At 40.4% G+C, this 26,148-nt stretch overlaps 1 protein-coding gene across 3 annotated transcripts in view; it reads right to left on the bottom strand.

Moving 5' to 3' along the window:
• CRIM1 (cysteine rich transmembrane BMP regulator 1) overlaps window positions 1–26,148 on the bottom strand; it is a 202,181-nt gene that overhangs the window by 160,954 nt on the left and 15,079 nt on the right. For 2 of the 3 annotated variants that reach the window (XM_075412684.1, XM_075412686.1), the window contains exon 2: window positions 25,744–25,917. The exons of the other annotated variant lie outside the window; for it this stretch is intronic. In XM_075412684.1, the coding sequence (XP_075268799.1) occupies window positions 25,744–25,917 (174 nt within the window). The remainder of the gene's footprint in view (window positions 1–25,743; window positions 25,918–26,148) is intronic. 3 annotated transcript variants of the gene reach the window in all.

Raw genomic sequence — 26,148 nt, 5'->3', positions numbered from 1 at the left:
GACAGTGTGTCATGAAGCGCTGTTCGAATTATTCACTTGAGACACCCAGTGAGCTCACTACACTTAAGGTGAGCATGGCCCAGACAACATCCCAGTAAGGTAGGAATTTTGAAGGAATAGTCTCTTATTTGCAGATTGCCAAGGGCTATTCATAGAGGATATTCTCACAGAGGTAACTCAAAATGTTACAATTTAATTTCTCTGCAAAAATGGAGTCAGATGCCTGCATTTGAGCACCTGTGTTTCTCAGTGCTTTAAAAAAACCCAAAATGATGGTAACACATTTACCAAGAAAATACAAGCAGAAAAAAAAATCATGGCAATGGAACATTAAGAAATACATTAAATGGGAAAGGAAACAAGCATTTAGCTTGTCTAAAACCAGAATAAAAACAGAAGCAGTACCCATTCTTACCCATTCTTCCTGCCATGCAAAAACACCCAATACCTCTATGAAAATAGAGAACCTTTGCACATAGAATTAGCCACAACAACTGAACAGAAGTTGAAAGCTCCCAGTTTGAAGCCAGAAGTTGAACACCTCCAAACTTCACAGCTAAATAAAACATTTCTCATTAAGCATGAGGCCCAGCAGCTTTAAAAAAATGCCCTAAGGCACCACAGATTTAACTTGCACTGTGTGTTCAACAGTCTTGACCCAGTAGGTACCATATGAGAAATGCTGGAATAGTGCACGAAACACCTCCAGGCAAACACCTAACCAATGCTCCTAACATTTGCTTTAAATGCTACTCCGTCCTCTCCCCTCTCCCAGCCAACACACAATTATTTACAGTAACTGAATGAGTCGTTCTTCACACAGATGTGTTGACCCAGGTAAACAAGCTTGTAAGTGGGAAATACTGCGGTTCTTCACCCTGACAGACTGGACCTTGCCACTACTCAGCATCTATCTTATCAAATGCTCTCTGAACGCATTTGTAAACCATCAGGCTGTGAAAAGCCCTTCAACAGGTATTTAACACTACAATGACTTTCCAGGATAGCGATATCACTTGCTTCTCTTAGATGTCATGTTTCTGTCAAAATCAAAAGAAAAAAGAGAGCCCTTAAATTCCCAATCCACAGCTGACCTTTCTGCCTCAGAGAATTAACACTCTCCTCATCGCTCAGTCATATCTTCTGTACTTTCCCTGTCACTGATTCATTCACTGACAATTTTACTTAAGAGTGACACTTTTCCATTCACAGTGACAGGCATTCCTCTCAACTGCTCTCGAGCAGCACAAGCATCTTGCAGCCTTCTCATGACTGTCTCATTCTTACCTAGCACAACAGATACACAGTTCGGATTTTTCTTAGTGACCACCTTCTTCACCTTCTCCCTCTTCTTCTCAAATCTGCACATCACTTACACATCTTTTGTCCCAGTTATGCTCTTCAGTCTTGTTATTAACACCTCTTCTGTTACTTACATGCCTAGACCTTTCTGTGCACCACACCAGCTACCATCACAACTCAACCCTTCCTCTTTGATTCTTACCCAAGCTTTAAGCTGTCAATGTCATCATCTATTTAGTTTCTCTTCTGTTTTCATATCTAAAAAAATGCAATTCTTGGCCACACCATTGCCTGTTTCTTTCTTTAATCAAAGTTCCCGTTAATTAGCATTACTGCATTTCCTACTTTCCCATTTCAGTTTTCAGCCCCTTTGCACAAAGCATACACAAACACTGACAGTTTTCTAGTATCACTCTATATCTTGAAGACAAGTGTTTCTGTACAGATGTTTTCACACAGAAGCAGTGCATAAAAGTGAACTTCTGTGAAGCAGCATTTGCCTCTCAATATTCAAACAGAAGGTCTTAAGTTTTCTGGTTTTTGAACTTTCTTTTTTCATAGATACACTCTGGTTTAAAATTAGTTTGGAGTGAAGGAAGCCCCTTAGAGCCTTAACCTCCAAAATACTACCATAAGACAGCACCTCATTTACTTCAGTGCTAACTGCAGTTAACACAGGTTTCCATCCACGTTTAGTAACAAAGAAAATAAAAAATTGTCTGAGAAAGCCTGTTTGCTTCTCGATGTTCATTACAGCTACACCAGTGACTAAAACATTGAGGAATTTTATCAGGAATGATAACACCAGAAAAGCCTGAACTGAGTAAAATGCTATCCAGGACATTCAATAGCTCTGCAGCAGAGGTGACAACTAGTATTTTAGAAAGCATTTTTGCTTTTGTTAATGCAAGTGAAGTCTGGAAGATAAGCAAGCAGTGATTTGCTTAAAATACAGTGACTGAAGCCATCAAGAATCACGTTTGAAAACGTTGAAAGGAAATCCCATGTCTTACTGGGATACAATCATCATGGGAAATGAACATCTAACACCCGAAGCTACTCAGAATTAACCATCTGAAGACATCTGGCGTCAACAGAACTAACTAATGAAAAAGCATATTAGGATCTTCGAGGGGGCAGGGGGAGAGGGTGAATTCAGAGGCAAACAAAGCACAAAGCATCTGAAAACGCCTGTGTAAATTTTTCTAGGAAGTTAGCACACGGACAATTTCTTTAAAAGAAGTTCCAAAAATCTATTTTGTTACTGAAAAGGCTCTCTTGGGCTTATAAAAAAAAGAAGAAAAATGTTTTTTAATTTAGAGCAACAGTAGTAGTTATTGCGGTCTCTATAGAACAAACATAAGCATAGAAATCAAGGATGTAGAATACTGGTTAAATTTTCAATAGTTCCAGCGAGGCCAAGGACACAAATATGCTATCTAAACCATACTAATATTATCTTGTCTTAAAAAGCCAGCGCTTATCAGCTAAGCTGTGACAAGAAATGACAGGGTGTTTACTCTGTCTCAAATGCAACTTCCAACTAAACTTATGAATTTTAATTCTCATTTGCAGTCAGCCAAGCTTGTGGACAAGAGCAGTTGCAATTTCTTCAGCTGACACTCACCTAGCTACTACCAGATCACGTATCCCCACATCTTAAAAAGCCAAAGTAAATGTGATTACTGAAAGATTCAGAATGGTTTGAGGGTAACAAACATTCAACATTGTTAGCAAACAATCAGCAAGATTTAAGAGCAGATCTAAGACACTTCATATATACTTCCACAGGTACTTCATGAAACAATTCCCTCCTCCACTACAAAAGCTATGCTTTAAGATCATACGTGGATAAGTAGAGCTGCTGGTGAGAAATGTTCTTACTATTAAAGGAACAGGAGAATATGCTGTAAGGAAGAAAGCCAGCCAAGAAAGGCAGCAGCCTAGGGAAAGTAATTTATTGGATTATCTGAAAGCAATGGACAATTGTAGATCCAAGACAAGAGAAGGGAAGAATTAAAGACAGGATGATTAACTTAACACCATTCAACTTGAAAAGCAAACATACATTTTCATCTACACACTGTAGTCCTGTTACAGGACTGCTAAAATTAAAAGATCATAGACAATTTTTTTTTCCATTCATTTAGTACACTTACCAGCATTTGCTGTATAGAGAATTTCAGATGGGTCAGTTGTACTTCCTCTCTAAAGTGCTTTGAGGGGAGGTCAAGTGCATCCTCTTCCTCAATCTTTGAAGTGTTTACCTGTACCACCAGCTTTGAAAGTAAAAGGCAACAGGCAGGCAATGCAGAGACAGGAATGAGGCTGAGTACAATATTATATTACTCCAAAAATATTTTAGTGTTGTGCTTCAACTCTTACAGGTACACAAAGTCCTTTTTATCTTTTTTAACCAAGACTTTAGATTCTATTTAAAAGATATGATTTAAAATTAACATTTTGGAATTCAGTCAGCAATGCATCAGTTGACAAGAATAAAAGAACAGATAATCTGAAATCATACACATTATAGACACAAATACATAAAACAAAGAGGATTCTTAATGAATAAAATTCTTGGAGTGCTGTAACAGAAAACAATTGAAAAACTCCCAATATTAAATAAACCAAATCACTACTGGGTACTAGGAACTAATGGGAGCACATTATAACAGGAATGTTGATGAGTGTGGAATTACAAAAAATTATTAATTATGTCTGTATAAACACATCAAAGTAAAAGGGATTCAAACAGTGGTGGAAATACTACAGGTGAAGACTAAGACTGGCAAAGATTTGTTCACAATGCAGGGGTAAAAAAAAAAAGTATTTAATGGACAAAAAGGGAGAATTATTCAATATTCACACCAAATATTTTATGTTCCAAAAATGACTAGAAAAGATAATGTTACTCTGTGGTCTGTCACAACTATTAACAAAATTATTTCCAAACACCAAAAATTAAAACTGCAGGATGAGAATTAAAAAGAACTGGCAAGGAGCTGATTTTGACTACTTCTGTTTATGTGACTCATCTTCGTGTTAAAAGGACAAGAGTGCTGAAAAAGCATGAGAGTGAGGGTTGCTTCTGAGCTGATGCCTGCAGCTAAGGAAATCTCCACCATACCTAAAGCTCAGGAAAATCTCCGAGCATTTGCTTTTCATAGTATGTATTATAGTTCTGCTGACCTAGCAAAAGTAACCTGCTTCTTATACAACCTGGAACATAAAGAAAATAAGCAAAATTTACTTCTTTATTTAAAAATTAAATCTAACTGACAGACAGTCAGACTGCAAATATTAGAGGACCTAAACACAACTATGCAAAACACTGGGAATTCAGTTTAGTCTCCACCTCTTCTCTATAAGGAAGAGATAGAAAAAGGTTGTGGTTGTTTCTTCTTCTACCTTCACCAACTGTTTATTTTGTTTGTTTGTTTTGGAGGGTGAGGTTGATCTGTTGTTGTTTCTTTAAGTTAAATATAGTTTTAAAATTTTCATGAATTTTCTAAAAATCAGTTTAAGAATTTCCTCCCCCCCCAAACTATGGAAGCGTAGAAATAAAAGTAGAAACAAAAGTATTACAAACACTGGTAAAACCCTGTACTTCCACATGCAATGAGCAAGGAGCAATTTTGGCATAATATTGAAGTGGGAACATTTTACAGTTTCTGGGGAAATATAGCACAGAATAAAGCAGATGTCTTGACTAGACAGGAAAGAATTTTATTCTGGAGAATGGTGAACTTCTCCCTAAAATGTTAACACTAGAGGTGAATTAAGTGAAATGTAAGAATATAAAAGTCCCTCTACTAGCTGATGAAAAAGTCAACACAAATGTTAATAAATAAAAGAAAGCAACTACAGGTAGAAAACTAAGAGATAAAATGAACAAGAAAACTAAAGGACATTCATAGTTCCCATCACGTTTGTTGGCTAACCAAGAGGAAGTTTCCAAATCAAGCTACCAACAATATAACATGGATTATAATAATCTCGTATTTGCTACAACAGAAGCTTCAGAAGTGAAAACTACAGCATACCAATACCGTACTTTGCACTGAACTCTTGCTCATGATTCAGCACCTGTCTTCCAGGCAAAAAGGCCGGAAATATGGCAAGACAAAAAATCAGTACCCTCTGCAGAGAAATTTCAATGCTGTGTGTATCAGAAATCCCAAATCGCTCATTACAAATGTCTAGAAAGTGAGTCAGGGACAGTTTTCAACAGTTATCCCTCTTCCTGGATTCCTTAATTCTTGATCCACCTTTACTGTCTTAATGCTTTTCCCTCTTTTTAACCGTTATTTCCTGTTTTACAGATTAAGAACTGAAAACTGAGATGACTTCCTAAGTGGCCAGGACCTGCAGTGGGAGCTGGTGAGTGAGTTGACTCAGACAGTGGTCATCTTTGCTTCCACTCCTACCCAAGGCTCACTGCAGAACAGTAAGAACTGCAAACATCTAGATATCTTCTCAAGCCGCAGACAGTGGAAGTCTCAACCATTTCATCTTTTTTAGACATTAAGAACCACAGTACATTTATGAACTTTTTAACAATAGAGAGAAAACTGTATGACATGACTATAAAAGAGATACTTCAAGTTTCGCAGATAAAACATCTGTACATTTAGCATTCCTTTTGCTAAGTCTTCATGGGGCAGGGAAGGCAACAACCACTTACTACACTTCAAAGAAAATAATTCTACCATCGCCCTCAGTGAAAGAGGTCAACACCTTCATAGGCACAAGCAGAGTGTCTCAAAACTTTTGGAAAGCACAGCTCTTGCTTGGCTCATTTGCTCTTGAACGGTTCTTTGTATCAGCAGCAGCTCCGTGGCACTCTTGGTAGTTTTGGACGAGAGGAACATCTCTCAGCAGTTTCCGCAAGCACTTGCAGTCAGTAACTGCAGCCTGTCCTTCGTCTCCCACCCTGGCCAAACAGAGCAAAGCAGGGCCATCGGAGGGAGAGCCATGGTACTGCTCTTGAATACCCTGTCATCCCCTTGGATCCAGCAAAGCTTTGTGAGCCTCGAAAAGCCATGCTGAGAAATATTTCTCTGTGAGAGTTATGATCACAGCATGATGACTGGGCATTTGCAGCATCAGTGAGAAAGGTCTAAATACACAGCATTAACTCTTACAGTCACTTCCTCAAAAACTAACTGAAAGCGATGCTGGGTTTGGTGGCTTTTTTTTTCTATTCCAAAGAAAATTCCCTTTTGAGGGACTTACCTTCTCCAGTGCCAACGAATCCACAAGCTCAAGACTGATGGAAGCCAAGGACTGCAGAGCTGATAGACTTAATCCACCTGCTAAAAAGGATCATGCTGGAGCTGGTAAGAACCACTGGCTGCACAGTCCAAATCTAATTCACTTAACCTAGTGTGACATCCCTAGAAAACTTTACTGTCTAGCTTCTTGGTCAGGCAGAGTCACAGAAGAAATACAAAACCAACAGCCCAGGGAGACACCAGTCCCTCAGTGGGAACAAGACACACAAGAGCAATGCATCGCTCCCCAAAGGTACTCTCGTAATTAAGCAGAAAAAGAATATCTATCCCACATCAAGCTATACTGCAGAATTCAAACACCTACATCCCAGTCAGCAGTTATGTCTACTGTGAACTGGAAAAGGAACTGCAAGGCTGAAATTAAACTTATTCCTACAAAAGCTGGCTCAAAACTTATTTGAACTCTTTTCTCCCCAAGCTGACAAGACCACAGCCATGATCTGGACATACAAACCAGCACTGTCAGTCTTCTCTGTCGCTCGTTTCAGAAAGATTAAAGGATCATCATTATTTCAGGAATTCAGAAACACCCTTTCTAAATAAAACCTGCTGCACTCATACAGTCTCAGTTAGTAAAACCCTGCACATAAAGATAAAACAGTGTTCTAAGGCCAAACCCCTCTTGAAGCAAGTGTATCTTCCAGTCTCTCAGACAGACATCATACAGTGTTTCACACTCTCCAAAACAAGGCCTAATGTAACCCAAGGCTGATAACACAAGATACTTTCCCTCCCTGTGCATTTCCAACTCCCCCCTCTAAACAGAAAAAAACCCATCAGAGCCCCGCGTAAGACCTCTGCCCCAAAGGACAACTTCTCTTCAACGTTCATCATCCTCTCGTCGATACGACTGAAATACACCTTCACCTTTAATACTGCTTCTCTGAACATATACCCCACAGCTATCTATTGAATTGTACTCATGATATTATCAGCAACAGTCCTTTCAGTGTCTCCACATGCCCACAAATTATTTTTTTTTTCCCCCAGTAATCCCCTTTGACAACACTATGTTTTGGGATTCTGAATGTTTCAGCATCTGAGGGCTGGCAAGGCTTGCTTAAGAAGTTATTCTCTCTCTCTACATCACTGCAATAGTTTCATTAGAAATTATCATCACTTCAAAACAGTCAACAAAATTGGGATGTTTCATCCAGGCATAACTCTTGCTCACATTTCATCTGCTTAGTACAAGCGTGCTGTCACCAACAGTTTAGTATCCTTGCCTGTATAGTATTAAGATTCACCAGGCATCACACAGGTCTCGTGTATCAGCTCTCAAGTTGCCAAGGTCCAACCACCAGCTATTTTCTACATGGCATGGGGAAGCACAGAGTCAACGCATTTCTTTCTGAAAGGAAGACTCCTTTCTACGCACAACTCAAAAAAAAAAAAATCCAACTTTTGCTACTCAAATGGATATCACCATAACAACCACCCTCCTCAAACTTCCACGAAATGTCATCTTTAAAATACTACATGCAGTAGGCAAGTAATAACTTCAAGTGAGGAACTGAAGGCATATATTAGAGATAAGTAATTTTCAAAAACAAGCCTACATTATGCATAAATACCCATAGCTTTTACACCACAAATAAAGCCTGCTGAATGACCTCTGTGGTATTGGTTTGTAGGTAGCCATGATATACATTTGGATGACATGAACAGGATACAAGAGAAGCCATACACATAATTCCGAACACCAAGATGCTTCAAGCATTTCTGTCAGCATAGTGTATTTTTAAAAACAAATTTACATTAAAAATAGCTGACTTTTTGGTATTTGAGGGTTTTACTTTAACTTATCTTCCTATGATAAACAAACCTACAGTCAAAGTAGTACCCTCCTGCAAACTATCCTAATTTTTGGCTGAATTTCTTTCCTTCACAGTGCTTCCTTCAACATCTCCCTTAAGCACTCCACAAAGACTCTTCAGTCATATGCTAACAATTTTAAAGGAATGGTAAAGACAAACCAGTCTCAGAGACATGTACCAATAAAGAGCTTTTCAAGGTAGGCCACACTGCCTGCATTTGACAGCCTAGGACCTCCTTAAAAAAAAAGAAAAACAAAACAAAACAACAAAAAAGCAAACAACAACAACAAAAAAAACCACAAACAACTACCCAAAAACACAAAACCAAACCAATGTTGTCCACACTAAAATGTGAATTACACCTAGCACCACCCAGAGCAGAATTTCACCAACATCTGTACCACATCCCCACAGTGGTACCATGGAGGTAGATGATGGCTGCAATAGCACTTGCATTTCCCGATCAGCTGTTCAGAGCAGATCAATGGAGGATGAAACGAGGAATGAAGTGTCCATGAGGTCCGGGCATGCCCAAGATCATGAGAAGAGAGGACTGATTTGATGCAGGGGAGCTGGGGAAAAGATAGTTAGGAGTAGGCACAGTAAATGTGTTAGAAAGGTGAAATAGTAAGAAAGTTGTGCACAGCTGACTGCAGCACTGGAAGAAAATTAGCAGTGGGGAGAAACCTTTTGCATACAAACTTTTATTTGGACTTACTGATAAATAAGACACTTGTACAACTCCCCAAAGCCACAATGTTCAAAAGGTCATTCTCATTCATGCAATTATTCCAGAACTGCAAAATAAAGTTATAAACTAACCATAAGGCACCCAACAAATGGGATCAGCTGGCATCCCTTCATATTTCTTCACAGGCGAACAGAAATACCTGTATTAAACTTCCCTGTTGCAGCAGAGCATCAACTGCATACAAAATTCAGCGGAGGTATCACATTCTGGTGATTCTAACCCCCTTCAACAACATTTATCAAGTTGCTTTGAAATCTGACACTTGAATTTTAATCAGTATTAATACCCCAAATTGAAACATCTAGATGATGTTCCTAAAATACAGCACCTAAAGAAAGAAACCCATACTGATGCTTTCAGATTTGACATTCGGTATTTATCAGAGTCATTACCATGCATCCACCCATCGAGGTCTTCATCAGAAGAGATGGTATACTATGAAGTAGGTCACATGGATGTGAACGTCTTCGGGCTTGGTCCCAGCATATCCCCAAACGCAAGATGAGGGCTGTACCCCAAGTATTACAATATGCAAACATACAATAGTAATAATTGCAGAATTTGTCATGTCCCCGCACCCAGGCCCTAGATAGCCCTCTACTAGTTAATGCAGGCAGGCAATGGCCCTGTTCTTGGGCTGTTCTCAGCCTCCTCCCCAGCTGCTCTGTAAGTCAAAACAGCAATAAAATGAAGCTAAAATAATCTCCCACACTGAGTGGATGACAAGCACACTGCAATTGAAGACTAGCACTAAGAGGAACTTCAAAGACAGTCATTTACAGGTATTGCTTCAAGATACATTTGTTTCCAAGTGGTAACTTTATTCAGCTACAAACATCTCAACAACATAAAGAAGTCACTCCATAACACTGTAAGCTTGCAACACTCAAAAAATCATGCCTTCCACCATAGGTTAAACTCAGATTTGCCATCTCCATGCCCCTGCCACTGCTGCCAGGCCTTACAATGTATGCATCTTCACTTTGTCGTTTCCTCATTTCTGATCTATTAACAATAGAACCAAGAAACAGGGAAAGAAAAGAGAGTCACGTTGACACCAAAATACACCAAAATGCAAGCAACTACTTTGAGTAGCAGGCTCTTCAGAATAGGTAGAAGTCTGAAAAATAAAGGATATAGAGTGTTGGAAGCCCTGCATGCTTCCCACAACAACGACCACTATGAGCCATATTAGGATAGCATCTAAGCATCCCTACTGACATCTACTCTCATCACTATAGCTGAAAAGTATTTTCAATATATTCAAATGAAGAATCAAGACAGAAAAAGACATCCACAGAATAGATGCAGGGGTTCTGCCACCTAGTGGCATCTACAGCCTCAAATTATTGTTTCCACCATACTATTATTACCTTTTTTATTTATTTTTTAACTGGCAGCATTTGACAGAACAGAATAGAGAACAATGGTAGTGAAACTGTGAATTTACCAAGCCTGGTTCTCTGCGGCTTCATTTCAGAACTGCATTCTCCAGCACCCAAGACGATGAGAGTTTCAATCAAAGCTTTTCTAGCTGTTCAGATAGTCATAGTATAATATTTCTCTTCATCCCTCCTTCAGCTCCTGTAGATTCTCTGCCACCCAATACTGACGTTGGTTTCATGTTGTATAGTCTCTCTCATAGCCAACTGCTCATTTTCAGTATCTGCAGTATTATAGTATCTTTGAGGTCTCTACCCATTTGTCCTAACTGTTGGGAGTCTAAGAGATCTCAAAAGTAATCGTGGCTAGGAAACAGGGAAAGGCAGAGACTGAGGGGTAAAAGCAGCAGAACGATAGAAGCCCCATTTCCTCAGACACCGCCTGCATCGCAGTTTGTCAATAAAGAAACTTTGCCAGCCCTAACAGCTTAAAGGATTCCCCTGCCCAGTTCACAGCATGGGCCCACAGCATGTCATGTCAAGGCATCAGGGACAGGGACACAGCGGAGCACAGAGGCAGGAACTCCTCAAGGGAGGCGGCTAGCAGAAACCACTCTTGTTGCCAGGCCATAAACTCAAAAGCCCCCTTTCCCACTTGGGATTCAAAGCCAGAAGCACTTTAATGTCTAAAGTAGGTCAATCTTTGTTTACACAAAACACAAATGAGAAAGGAAGTATCATTCATTCAACTTAGGATCGGTCAAAACCACCAAAGCACAGAGCAACACACTGCAACTTTTTTTTTTATTATTTATTTTTGTTGTTTTTTTTAAGAAACGAAATCTTATCAAAGGCACAGTCAGAGAACACATCTCACACAGATGTGGCCAGGTAGCAAACAACTCTTCTTCATGTAAGACAGATATGCTTCCTCTGTGGGAGTCTTGACAATGTAATTTGAAATGATGTCATCATCTTGCCAGGCTATACCCTCACAGATGCTTTAGGTTCCAGCCCCCATTTGTCAACTTTTATAACCCTGGTAATCCATGAGCACTTTAGGGCTACTTCTACTACAGGCACCTTAGCAAATAACTTATTTTGGGGTATTTTTTAGTTTCAGTCCAGAAAAATAAAAAGACACAAAATAAAAACAAACAAAGACCACCCCTAAAAACCCAAAACATAACTGCGGTCACAAACACTGTACAGCTGTAAGCCCTATCCTTCTGACACTTCTCCTTTGCCTTCTCAAGTTTTTTCCTCCGACTCTGTAGCAATCCCTCCACTCCCCCCAAAGTTCCTCAGATGTAGCCTACAGCAGTTTTCCCCCTCAATGGGTGGGGAAGCAGAAAAATCGAGGGAAGGACAATCTGCCACAGGAGACCACAGGTGAGCCAATACTGCAGAGCTAGCAATGACTGACAGATCTCTGCTGGACTTTTATGAGAAAATAAAAGGAGAAGGTTTCAGCAAGTTTCTTTTCTTCCTCTGTATTCCATAGATACGAATTTCAGCTGTGCGAGGTATAGCTCTAAAACAAGCATGTGAGAACTACCCACAGTGATACAAAGAGGTGCACGTGCACCTTGATGTGAAATCACATTCGATCACTCAGGGATGAGTGTTGCAGACTGAAGCTGTAAAGATACACTAGGGTTCTGCTAGAAAGCAAAGCCCTTCCCCTTGTCAACAAGCTAGTAGCTTTCACAGGATTGTGAATGAAAACAGAGATTGTTGGAATAAGTGTGTTGGTAAAGTAATACTTCACAAATGTAGGACTGTGAGCAAAAGCCAGACACAGATTGCTTCTGTCTGCAGCCTCCTGAACCAAACCAATGACGGCTCAAGCACAGAACGCATTGGGTTTTCTGACAGTGAGCGTTCATGCTCTAGTCTACGTGTAGAAAGCTGCCCAAGTTACCGAGATGCCAGGGTGTCATTCAAACGAAGTTAGGGATGTGCTATAGTGAAGGTACATCTTTATCACAGTTTTCAAGTTTCCCTTAATCTCACTTCACACATTAGTACTGAACAGCTCTGTCAAAACTCAGCTGCAACCCAAGGAACTTGCAGAGCACAGTAGCAAACCACAATCCCTTACACAGGGACAATTCTCACAAGAGACTCTTAATTAGAGGTTAACCAGAGTCCTCATTTAGGCCTCATGTCAATAAACCGTGTGCTCAGACAGAAGGGCACAGATGCCTTCAGGTTGTTTTCAGGCAGTATCAATGTGTATCATTCCTTTAGATGGTGCTAGCTCCCACAGACCTGGTTCGGGAATCTCAGCAACACACTACAGAGTTTTTAAAAGACTAAGGAAACGCACTTTTTAATCTTGATAAAGTTAGAATAATTCTATGCAGTAACACAAGGTTCTAAAATAGCACACTTTATGTTGAAGAAGGCAACAATTTTCTTCTCCCCTCAGTTCTATGAATGTCTACAGCTGCACCTCAGACCTGGTCATTAGATGTTATTTTGCAAGAGATCCAGACCTATCAGTGAATCAGTCGATTAACCAATTTCTTTATAAGCAATGGAGTCCTACAATCCAGGTACAGACCTTGTGTCAGGATCCGAGTCCAATCCACCCCTGGTTGCTTGCACTCTCAGAATTCCCTTTCCTGAAACACTCATTTTCTTGCTTAATGCATCTAAAGTACAAAGGAACAGCATAAGCTGACTGATCTGTTAAGCATTTTGTCTGTCCAACACTAGGAGGGGATGTCTGGAAAAAAAAAAAGTATATATATAGGTATTTCTTTCTCATTTCAGCTTCTAGGAAAGACAGGATGAGGAGTCCTGCCTTACTCTGCTCCTCTTATTCAGGACTTCTGGGAGCTGCCAGTGTCCTGTTCAGGGACAGATCCAGTTCAAGAAGGCAGGACTTAGCTCCCGATAGCTCTGTAGCTCTAGCAGGTGAGTTCCATGCTCAAGGTGTTTGTCCTTCTACCCAGCCCACCTACTCTGCAGGACATCAAAGCCCCAGCAGAAGGTATCCAATTATTGCAAGCTGGAAGCTGAAAGCAGCGGCTTGCAGGCAGAGAGCAGGCAAGGCCTGGATGCTTAGAACAGTGTCGCAGACTGAATTATATGCTCTGACTCTACAGCTGATGAGGCAGTACAGAGTACAAGACTCTTGAAAAGCACTAGCACTGAGATTGCTATTTTAGTTTTCTCACATGTGATCTATCCAGGTAAGGAATACCCAAACTGTTCACAAACCGTAACAGCACAATAATTTGAAAACTGTGTTTAGCAGACTTACTTTATCTCTTGTTTCTTATCCAGTATTTCAGTATAGCATATCAGTCATAAGTTTACTGGACAATTATTTACGTTTGAAGTGGTTTTCTTCAGAAGAATCCAGACTGGCTTTTCAGTATTTTCACTGAAGTTGTAAAATTGTGATACTCCTCTTCTAACCTGGCTTCTAAAAATGTACAAGAGATTAGGAACTGGTGTTCCAAACTCCCATAAAGCAATGAATAAATTTTACAGAAAGACCCAAAGCAGGAAGATGAAACATGCTGCTTCTGGCACTATTCTGTCCCCTATTCAGTTCTACAAGAAGTCTGCAATGACAACTAAGTAGCAAAAAAGATCAGACCTGCACATGTAAGTGTGCCAAAGAGCTGGAAGCCCCAGCTCAGATGGCTAGAATGTCAGGCATTTCCTCCACTAAAATATGTGAGAACATCTACTAGCCAGAGGTCAGAAGCAGATTTGAGTTTCCAGTTTTAGAGTTGGGGAATTTTTTGTTTGTTTTAAAACGAGAGTGTTTTCTTTGCCCTTGTAAAGTTATGTGCTAGTGCCAAACATGTTTAACTTTTAACATATTAGTGTATTCATTTATAGAAGCTGCGATTCTGGCATATGTATCTGACAAGCCATTTAAATTCTAGCACCTTAAACTATGTAGATTGGTTTGTCACTATGACAACAATTTTTACATGTCTCTAGAACGAAGTTGATCATACAAAAGTACTATTTGTTTTCTTCCTAACTGAAGCTAAGAGTTAGTGAAAGCTTTACCTCTTTTCGACGGAAAGGCAGAATTTACATCTTTTAACATACATCGACATAATATATATGATTCTAGATAAGCTATGTAACATACATCATATAACTTGATGAATGAGAAGGGAAGTTTTCTTGGATTTGAACGGCACGAATTTTAAAAATACTTTGAATACAGAACACTTCAGGGAATCTAGAACATGGAAGAGAACATGAGCAGGAATTCAGGAGCGAGTAGAGCTATTGCTTGTTGGCACTAAGGCTAAGAATGCCTTTGGTTGGGTTTTTTTTTTTTTGAGAAAGTCATTCAATCTTGATGTCAGTGCTTTGCCTATAAAACACCAACCCTCTCCCCAAGTATTGTGTAGAAGAATCCTTTATCAGTAACTAGAAACATAAACACATGCCCAAAATACATTGACAGTGAACAGACAGATGCCCCAGCATTTGGAGAGCCGGCATTTTATTTTTAAGCATCGATAGAGGGCATAGAGATACCACCTACGCTCAGGTCCGGCACGTAAGGATACTGGCCAGGGTACCATCTCACTGCAGCATCACTGGGAAAGGTGGAACTGAAACCTGAAAAGCCCATTTACAACTAGGTAGTTTCCATACCCTTAAATGGATGTTTGGACTTTTGTTTATACTGTGAGCTGTACCCTCGCTAACACTCTGGGGTAGGGTGAGAAATTCTTCTCAGAGGTCTTTGTAAGAACTTATAAGTTTTATGTGGGGGTTTTCCTGGTGGGCAGGAGGGTGCAACCCACCCATACCTGCTCTTCTTGAACCTAGAAGGGCAGAGGAATGGGCAAACAGGAGTAACAATCTCAGAACAAAACTTCCTGCCCAGATCATTAGACCAGGCTGTCAGTGGCAGGTTACAGCTAGTTAGACTGAAGCAGTCCTGGCTACAGGTAAAGCTGAAATGGTCTTGCACACCACCCGCCTGTTCTTAATAGGGAAGGGCATATTATGGATTTATCACATAGCATCAGCCAGATCTAATGCTGCTAAATTAATAAGGACTGATAACCTGAAGAAAAGGGGTTAATAACAGAGTCCCCTTAAAAAGTGCTAGTGCTCAATGCACGACCCCAAGATAAGTCTAGGGCAGTAGCCTACTTACAATGTTATTTTCCAGAGGCTATTACAATTAAGTCTTTGATACACTTCTGCACGTGGAAACAAGCTAGAGACTTTTCTCTTGCAGATCAGCACCACTGCTGAGAGGAACCTTGGGTTGGAGACGAGGTGGGGCAGGAGTTCAGCTAGTCCCCAAGAGTTTGACCAGCAGTTTAAAAAGCCTCTCCTGCATTTTTCAGCATCGAAAAATAACAGTGTAGAGAAGTTAATGCAGAGAGCATGCAATGTTATTATAATTTTTTAGAAAAACAAAATTTTTGGTAGGGGAATAATTTTTCTTATCACAATAATATTGCAATTCTATTGCAATATTAATCCTTTCACTTTCTTACAGAGCAAAAGTTTTACGTTTGCAAATTACTAGATAGAGACATCTTCTATTCCTGTATTAATTAGCAACTCCTTTGTACATGGGGGGAAACAAACATTTCATCTTGTAGTAGTGAATATAGATAAAAACAGGCTCATACACATTCTTGGAATATTGAAGTTGAAAGCATTGACTTAGTTAGGTTCTCAAGCATCTTGAAAAGGGTACAGCTGGCACAGCTATACGAGTATCCTTGCTCTGCTTAAAAGCTGCCAGGTCAAACCAAGGTTATTAATCATCCTATCTGCAGTCTGTTCTGAAGTAGAACCAATGTAAGTTTTCCAGAAACACTGCTCTTTCTTTTCCCCCTTTCCCTTCCACCTTCCATCCTCTGCAATGGGTTATCTAGCTTCACCAAAGTTTCTCCAGAACCCAACTGGTTCACAGAATCTTGCTTCGACTCTAGTCTCCATCCATCCATCTTACCACAAACATTTTGCTGATAATGCTTTGTTATATTGCACAAAAAAAGTTAGTTTGGTGCTGTGGAACCTGCATAGTGTTTGTTGCAGTTAGAAAAAAACAACCACAAAAAAAACTTCACAAAATAATTCAGGGCCTAAATTTGGAGACAAAGAGCTAAAACTGTTACCATGCTCTCACTACCATTCAGAAGTACAAAACGTTGTTGTATCATTCCATTAAGAGACAACTTTGAAGTCTATTGGAGGTGATCAAACAAAAAAAGACAACTTCATTTTCCAACAAATTGTTCTTCATTACTGACAGAGGCATAACCATTGTATTAAAATTGTCATATTGCCCAGTACTACACTGATACCACTATCACTGGATATAATCATCCAACACTCGCTTATCTGTCAGCATCAATGCTGCACATATCCAAACAAGACTTGCCCTGTCAAAACAAGACCTGTGACCCAGCACACCAAGTGCCACAGGAATACAGCTTGCTGCTTGTATGCAACATTAGTCTAATGTTTACACACCATTCAAATTGAGATCTTTGCTCAGGTCTTTTCTGTCATGTGTAGATAACTTTTGATCCTTAAAATCAACACTGTATCTGGAAGCGTTACGCTAAAAGTCATCTGCTCCATTTTCTCTCTCCCCCACAATTTTAACAGAAGTTAAGGCCAAGCATTCATTAAAACCTGTAACTTGCTGTTAGAAGTGGACATACCTCAGCACAGCCCACTTGCCAACATGGAAAAGAACATTTGGCAGGCACTGAACTTATCAAAAGCAAGATTTTTACCAGCTGTAAGGTATCTGTCCTGCTCTTTTCCTCCTCTTACAGAGGCTCCAGGTACAATAGGTTATCTTGTACCCTGTTTCAGATTAATGCAGGTAAGCATTTGAAACAGAAAAAGGCAAGAAGAATGCTCCTTTGTCTCACTTTGACCATCCTGGTCCAATTGCCAGCTTTGTAGGAAGCATTTGTCACACAGTCCTATCCCAAGGCCTACAGCTAAGGTAATACTTCTGTCCGCAGCAATCTCAGAAACTGCAAGCTTGAAGCAAACTGAAGCACCACAAATTTAAGATCCAGTACATTCTCCGTAAGCATTAAATACTCAAGGAATTTGGACATAGACAAAGGAAAGGCAAGGGTGGCATCTTCACAGCAGCTTACATAAGCAAGTGCAGCACAGAAGGAGAATAAGCTCAGTTACTACACAGTAGAAACACCATACATTTACATAAAGTGGAAAGGAAAAAATAGAAGTGTAAAGATACAGTATTAATTACAATTGTAAGTAATTTCTGTGATGCTAACACTTACAGGTCTTTTTTTTTTTCAATCAGCTGCTCAGTTTTGGGTTCTTTCTTCAGTCTTCCCTTCTAACAGTTTCTGCAATGCAGTTTTTCCCCCCATTAATACAAACAGTATTATTCATAATCTAATTAAGCCTAAAATTGTGTTATCTAGCCACATCAATACAGAAATATGAGACACAGTGTTCCCTTTTCTTTCTGAAACTTCTACAAGGTTTTCTTACTGTTTGCTTAAAATTTCATGGCACAGATGTTCTGTGTGTGACAACTCATCTTAAAAATAGGACATGCTAAAAGAGCCAATACATGAGAAAGATCATACTTCCTTGATCAGGGAACAGTTCTCTCAGGAGCCAGAAAAATGACAAGTCCTGCAAATTTAACATGGCACTGTTATGCTGTGAAGGCAACTGCACTGCCACATGTGCCACTGTCACTAAACCCTCTTATCAATTAATGAGTTCTCCTCCCTTTTGGTTTTTGGAAGATTTCTTTGTGTATTCAAGTTTATATCAGTATTCCTAATCTGTGCTATTTCCACATAAAATGGTTTTTCCTTCTGCATCTATACATTCAGAAACAAAGCCCGAAAGCTATACTGCTATTTTCCTCTGTGTTTCATGGGAAATTTTGCCTTCAAATGCATTTACTTGGCTCTCACAAGCGTGCTCAAGGGTAAAATCTGGACCTTTGCCACAATCGCATTCCTTAGTACAAATACACGCCAACCTTCAAAGTTCAGATATTTGAGAAAAAACATAAGTTAATTGTTATGAAAGAGGAGTGGAAAGTGTATCAGATTAAGCACATTTGAAAGTCTTTCACTCCCCTCCTCGCCTGAGAATTCAGCATAAAGCTAGATTTATTCTGTTCTAGTTTTTCAACATAGCTGCAGCCATTAAGACCACACAAGTGAAGTTTAACACAAAATCAGACTTAACAACAACCAAACAAGCAGTCAGAATAAAATTACCTTCTCATATTTGTTATTCCAGGACTGGTCTAACAGGTATTGCAACATTTGCCAGAATAGTTATTCAGTTACATGTAAAAATAATGGAATGCAAGGAGTATGTTGCAATAAGCCAGCTTAATAGATACCAGTGACTTAAAAGGCCTTTTTCCTTTTACCTATGAAGGACAGCGCTGAATTAGTTAGAAACGTGCAGGCCAGGTAACCAAGAAGCAACTCTTAAAGTAAGAGTTTCAATAGCTTAGTATCAGCAGCAGGTTTTACATGCAAAGAGAGATGCAACTGAAGGGTGTTCATTTACCTAAAGCATTAATTGCATCTTTCATTCAAAAAAGATACATATTTTATCCTTCACACACATTCTGAATGAAGATTAGGCTTTGCTTAATTTTGACATGGAAAATGCTTATGCTTTTGATAGAGTATGAACTCGTAAAGCAAGTCGATTGGGTTCTCTTCTTAGAGCTCAAATGTATATTGAGAGAACTTGAATCTGACCCATGACTTTCTCCCAGCTTTCCAGAGGGAAGAGGAGATAGCTGTTCTAGCAGCAAACATTTTTTAAGGAGTGAGTTATCATTCCAAAGACCTGCCGTTGCGTCTGGAGGGGGAAGGCTGCAAGGCACACTGCCTTCCCACTGGCAGCTCACAACAGCACTGGTAGAGGAGGAGGAACAGGCTCAAGAACACCCTTAAGGTTCCTGTTCTTAAAGCTCTGCTGGGCTGTCTGAACTGCTGCCAGAGCTGAGCATAGAGTGAGAGAAAGAAGATCCCAGAACTGGAACACAGTCTTTGAAACTACTGAGGCTGGGCCACTTCAGATACTGACTTTTCATACATGCTAGATAAGATTTTGCGATAATTGGACTGGCACTACACAAGAATTTTTCAATGCTACTACCTACCAAAGCCCTATAAGTGTCTCGATGAAAATAATGACTTCCTCTTTCACTTCCCTCACCCCCAATCTTCAATGTCTCACAGAAAATCTGAAGAACTGACTAATTCTTAGCAGATGATGACCGCAAGAATGTGTAGATGCAGCTTATTAGACTTCTGCCTGTTGCTGCGGCTCAGTAGACCGATGGCATCTCATCACTTTTCACCTTCTGGCCGTAGGTTCCACAGTCCACTCCAGCAGTCCAAGTTCAACCAAGCTGTCATCATTAGCAGTCTCCTGAGTAGAAACAAGTTTTCTAAGCTCAAGAACACAGGATTTCCTGAACCATATCAGAGCAGGCACTCATCAAGACAATAACCAAAAGCAAAAGCATTTTAAACAAACAAAAAAACCACCCCACCACAGGAATCTATTATTATTTTGGTATGTGATAGCTTTTCCAGACAATGTCTTTCTAGCCCCAAATGTGTGCATTTCCTCACAGTAGGATGGTTCACGACCTCTATACAGACCTTCTATATGGAAAGTCACTGATGGTCTATGCAGAGAAGGCGGCACTTTAAGCCTGGTAATGGAGTTGCGAGACCTCCAAGGCATAGATGTGCTTTATGCTACATGATAAACTATTCAGGTAACAAGTCTTTGAATATTTGCAGCTTGACTACATGAAGATTTGTTAGAAATTAGCTACTAATCCTTTAAAATGTATCTAATCCCACGATTTTCCAGGAAAACAAGGGCATGGGGTGGGGACAACAACTGGCTTTGGCATCTGTATTAATGAGACCCCACATTTCTGCCTCGGTAATTTCTTGCAAATAGACATCAGCACCCCTACCGAAGTTACACAGATTTGAGCAGAGACTAAAACAAACTGTCCTCATTACAGGCTTCCCCCATTCAGGGCACAGCAAGACTTTGGGAGACAAAAAAGAAAATGGCTTTTGGGCTCTGTCAACAACTTCTAAGCAACGTGACATTAGAGCCCATGCAGCCTGATTTTGGGAAGGAAGGACAGACAACGTTATCTTATTTGCCTCATATGGCTTGTTTAAATGAACTGGGGTGCAAACTATGGAATATGTAGGCAAAGAAAGCAAAAAAAGGAGGCAGGGAAAGGTAACAGTAGATGGAAACATGAGAGGCCCAGGAAGGCGGGCAGACACGAGCCAACAGAGACAGAATGATCCTCCTGGTGGAGAGACCCTGGCTGAAGGCCAGGTGCCCCCCAGAGCTGCTCTGCCACTGCCGCTCCTCAGCTGGACAGGGGAGAGGAAATGTAGCGAAAGCCTCATGGGTCGACGTAAGGACAGGGAGACATCACCCACCAATTGCTGTCATGGGCAAAACAGACTCTACTTGGGGACAATTTAATTTATTACCAACCAAATCAGAGTAGGATAATGAGACATAAAAGCTAAATCTTAATACACCTTCCCCCCACCCTTCCCTTCTTCCCAGGCTTAACTTCACTCCCGATCTTCTCTATCTCCTTCCCCTGCACGGCACAGGGGGACAGGGAATGGGGGTTGCAGTCAGTTCATCACACGTTGTCTCTGCCACTCCTTCCTCCTCAGGGGGAGGACTCCTCACACTCTGCCCCTGCTCCAGCGTGAGGTCCCTCCCACGGGAGACAGTTCTCCACAAACTGCCCCAGCGTGGGTCCTTTCCACGGGGTGCAGTCCTTCAGGAACAGGCTGCTTCAGCGTCGGTCCCCCATGGGGTCACAAGTCCTGCCAGCAAACCTGCTCTGGCATGGGCTCCTCTCTCCACAGGTCGGCAGGTTCTACCAGGAGCCTGCTCCAATGCAGGCTCCCCACAGGGTCACACCCTCCTTCAGGCATCAACCTGCTCTGGCATGGGGTCCCTTCCACAGGCTGCAGGTGGAGATCTGCTCCACTGTGGACCTCCATGGGCTGCAAGGGGCACAGCCTGCCTCACCACTCTCTTCTCCACAGGCTGCAAGGAAATCTCTGCTCCGGCGCTTGGAGCACCTCCTCCTCCCCCTCCTTCACTGACCTGGGTGTCTGCAGTTGTTTCCCTCACATAGTCTCACACCCCTATTCTGCTCTAACTGTTGCTATGCAGTTTTTTCCACCTTCTTAATTATGTTATCCCAGAGGCGCTACCACCGTCACTGATGGGCTCAGCCTTGGCCAGCGGCAGGTCCATCGTGGAGCCGGCTGGCATTGGCTCTATCAGACATGGGGGAAGCTTCCAGCAGCTCCTCGCAGAAGCCACCCCTGCAGCTCTCCCTGCTACCAAAACCTTGCCATGCAAACCCAATGCAATCCTATACGAAGCTAACAAGAGAAAACTTCGGGTTAGATAAGCAAGCAAGCTGGAATTGACATCAAGCCCAGAAGGGAAGACCACACACAGCCTGAAAAACTTCAGTATAAGACAAACTAGATAAAAAAAGATGACTAGAAAGGCACTTGAAAGTGAAGGTATGAGCACAAAAAGACACAAGAAATCAAAGTACATGCAAAAGTCCTGATCCCCTAGTACACGCAGATTCGTATCTGGCAATGGGACATCAGATCTTGGCTCACTGCTTGTTATTTGCCAGGTGGGATTTATGGAACAGATTCCACATCTGCAGGCAAAGGCAGCTTTCAGCGGGCTGTACAGGTCGATAGAGCTGGCAACTACAGGAAACTCTGTGCATTGCCACCAGCATCTCATGTGCATGGACCTATGTGTATTTAGTATGGTTGGGACAGCTTAACTGCACCCTTCCTTCTTCTTTCAAGAAAACAACAAAAAATTTCAATATGCAACCCCCCCCCCCCCCAAAAAAAAAAAAAAAGAAAAAAGAAAAAAGACACAGAACTCATTTTAATCAGAATAAGCAAACCACACTGATCTAGCACCACTGGCCTCTAATACCCTTGCCTCAAGTGCTCGGGAAACTGAAAGGTGGGTCCTCAGTTAAATTAATTTATACAGCCTGACATAACTTGTCATAGCTATGCAACTTTAATGAAATTGCTTGAGACAGAATTTCTCTAGATGCCATTGTATACTACTAATTTTCGAGGTTCCAATTTGTCAAATATTCTAAAAAAGTTATAAATCTATTTCAGCTGTGTTTTTAAGAACAGTATTAGAAAAAAAAAATAGAGTTCACTTGATAGGACCTTCCCAATTACCTCCATAATCGGAAGGAAAGCTACCTTGGCCCATTTTCCCCTCAGCGGGATGTGGTTAAGTATCTTCCCTTGCCTCAGTTTTGTTATGGAAGTTCATCAAGATGTGAATGATACACAAACTTCTAATGAATATCAAAAAAATCTTGCCGAGTAACACGTCACTAAACACAACATTCTCAATTGCTTAGTAAGTATTCTCAGAGTAGAAAACACACGGAAGTAGCTGCTTACACCGCACTTTTCTTCTCTGAGTTTTCTTCAGAAACTCTGATTATGGTGGATACATCACCCAGGTGCTCAATTTACATCTTTTTAATCACGCCGTGTATGTAATTATCCATATCAAGTGTGGTGAGGAGAGATAAGTCAAGACTACCCTCTCTTGGTCCCACTTTCCATGGCAGCAGAGTCTACTAGAGTATTTCAAGATTGAAATTACTAGCTTCAAATCTTCCTGCTATTATATTTAACAGACAAGCCAAAAAAGAGTGAAGTATACATCAGCACTTTGGTTTTCAGGAAAATCTTAATTAAACATACTTAACAGACATTTTGAATGACGCCTTTTTACACAACACCACAGTTTAAGACCTAGCTTGCCTGGAAGAAACTGAGAGATTTCTCTGTTTTAACATGCTCAAAGAGCCCTCTGGTTTGCGTCCTACCTAAACCACACTTCAGGTGGACTTTCCAAATGGATGAATTCAACTTTTAGACTGTAAACTTTGAAAGCCTGCAATACTCAAACAGCAAATACTGGCTCAGACACAGCAAAGCAGCTATCCCATTCTACTTAAGAGACTTGGCTTGCTTACCAAACAGGGATGTGGCAAGCACAAGGGGAAAAAAGTTATTCTTCTTTTCCATTAGCTTAGGTACAGGATGAAGCATACATTTTAATTACCAAAACAAGCAGTAATGCATTTAAAGAAACACCTCCATAAGCAGTTAGCATTCAATTCCCAATCCTACTTAGAGCAAGAGGGAATAAGCATTTACAGGGCAAAACACAGCAGGCAGATTTGACTGACTACAGCTCTCAAATGCAGACAGAATCTAAGTTACGCTATGACTTCTGTTCTTCTAATATGAAACACGGGGTTTAACTTTAAACACTTCTCAATGGTACGGTTTGATAGTCTGAGGATGCAAATGCAAATTCACATTCTTATGAGTAAAAGCTGGACTGTTAGAAGACTCCAGTTATAACCACCAGGTTTCATCACTTGCATCAACTATCCTTTCCATTTGTGAGGGATTAAAAATCAACAGGTCCTAAACTCTTCTACTGATGCCCTACAGTCTGAGAGTTTGGAAGACCACCCTCCCCACTCCCCCATAAAAGAAATAAAACCAAGAAAACAAATAAACAAAGAAGAAAATTACATCTCTGAAAAACAACTGCACCGTCGCTGTCATAACAGGCATTTTACACGTAGAATATCATTACCCACATACAATGCTATTCTTTTTAAAATGGGAATTTAGCAGAGACAAGAGGCTGCTGAACGCAAGCTACTCAAAGAATCAACCTGCTTTAGCTATGCCATTTCACAGACTAAGTGAATTTCTTCTGAGTCTGCAAAAAAACAAAAAGGCATCCCACAGCAGATTTTCTTCGCAAGTTTAACACATGATGCATTGTCATGCCAATAGAAGTCCTGCTGAATTACTACAGCCTTAGTCACACATTCACAAGTAAGAAAAGAAGTGGTAAGGTTACTTAAGAACCCATACATGCTGCTGCCTACTACTACAGCAACAAACAAAAGGCCAACAAAGGTTGTGCCTCTCCACCTCCTAGAACGAAAAAACCACAAAAAACCCCACACAAAGCACTTTTATGCCCTTAGTGACCAACATCACAACCAACGATAATGAACATGTTTCTGCCAACTACATTTTTCTCACAAGATCTCCCTGTTTAAAGACTGTAGCTCAATAATAATTTGCTTATCACAAAAGGAATGACAGATGAGACCAGATTACACTTCCTTAACTCAGAGATAGTAACTTTAAATACGGTTAGTAGCCTTACAAATACATTTACTTTTGCAATAAGTCTGCTTTAAATCAATGTTTAAAGTCAAAGCAGGTTCACACCACTGATCAACTTTTGCATGTTCCTGAACAGTTTGGAAAATAAACAGTAATTACAGCATCACAGAAAGGGCCCAAGATCAAACCTTTGATAGCTGTTCAAAACAATCCTAGCAATACACCATGGGAATTTCATTCTAACTAGGTATATTTGAGCCAACTCATTTCCAGTTCAGCCATAAGTAACAGAAAATCCCTCAAAAATCCCAAACAAAAAAGAACATCATGTATATGTGCAGAAGCACAAACATATGTGGCCTAATGCAAGTCTAATAAAAGGAACACGGAAACGGAAAAATATGAGCATTAAAGTAATGCTACATCATGTAAACCTAAAGAAAATTGGAATTCATGCATTCATAAAAGATATAAGTATAATTAATAACTATCCTTTTTCTGTGCCTTTGCTATTAAAATCCACTGTGGTTATTCATGGTTCAGTCACATCAATACATCGAAAGAGTTTTCCATGTTGCTTCACAACTACGCGAAGGTGGCTACCACAAAGTATAAACAGAACAGTTTAAGTCTTAAAATCTGCAAATGTCATAACACAAAGCAAAAAGTAATAGCTTCTTCTGCTCTTCAACCTACGCATTCGGCAGGCCAAGCTTACTGAAGTCCTGTCCTCCTTTAAAACATATGACTGTCTTCTGAAAAGTACAAGACCACAGGTATCTGAAACTACCCAAGTCACCCTAAAACATATTAAACTAGACCCTAGCTTTTCATTAAATGCACAAAAAAATTTCTGACTCTGAATTACTGAAGACAAACGCTTACCTTCAATCCTTTTTAAGGCCGACAAGCAAGTATCCCGGCTTGGAAATTCAAATGGATTATTACAGGTCCGAATGGTGTCACATTCACATTTCCCGTTGATTATGTTACAACCTGTTATAAGGTTTTCATTGCATGGTTCAAATCCAAGAAGCTGATCATCATCCCAGTTTTCATCTAAAATAAACAAACAAACTCGCTCACTATTGGATTTTGGCTTCAGAATATAAATTCAGCTGCTTTGGAGTTGGGCGCAATTTATTTCAAGCTCAACATAGGGCTAAAGAGAAGATAACATTAAAAAAAATGGATTAATCTAAACTGTAGGATTTGCCAAATACCATGTTTCACAGCTGTTCTATCGCCCATTTTGCTACAGCTACTGGCCTTGTTTACTGCCATCAGTAT

This window comes from Opisthocomus hoazin, chromosome 2 (assembly GCF_030867145.1).
Source record: "Opisthocomus hoazin isolate bOpiHoa1 chromosome 2, bOpiHoa1.hap1, whole genome shotgun sequence".
In the NCBI taxonomy this organism is placed as follows: domain Eukaryota; kingdom Metazoa; phylum Chordata; class Aves; order Opisthocomiformes; family Opisthocomidae; genus Opisthocomus; species Opisthocomus hoazin.
Note: the sequence above shows the minus strand (reverse complement) of the source record. Positions and strands in the feature narration are given on the sequence as shown.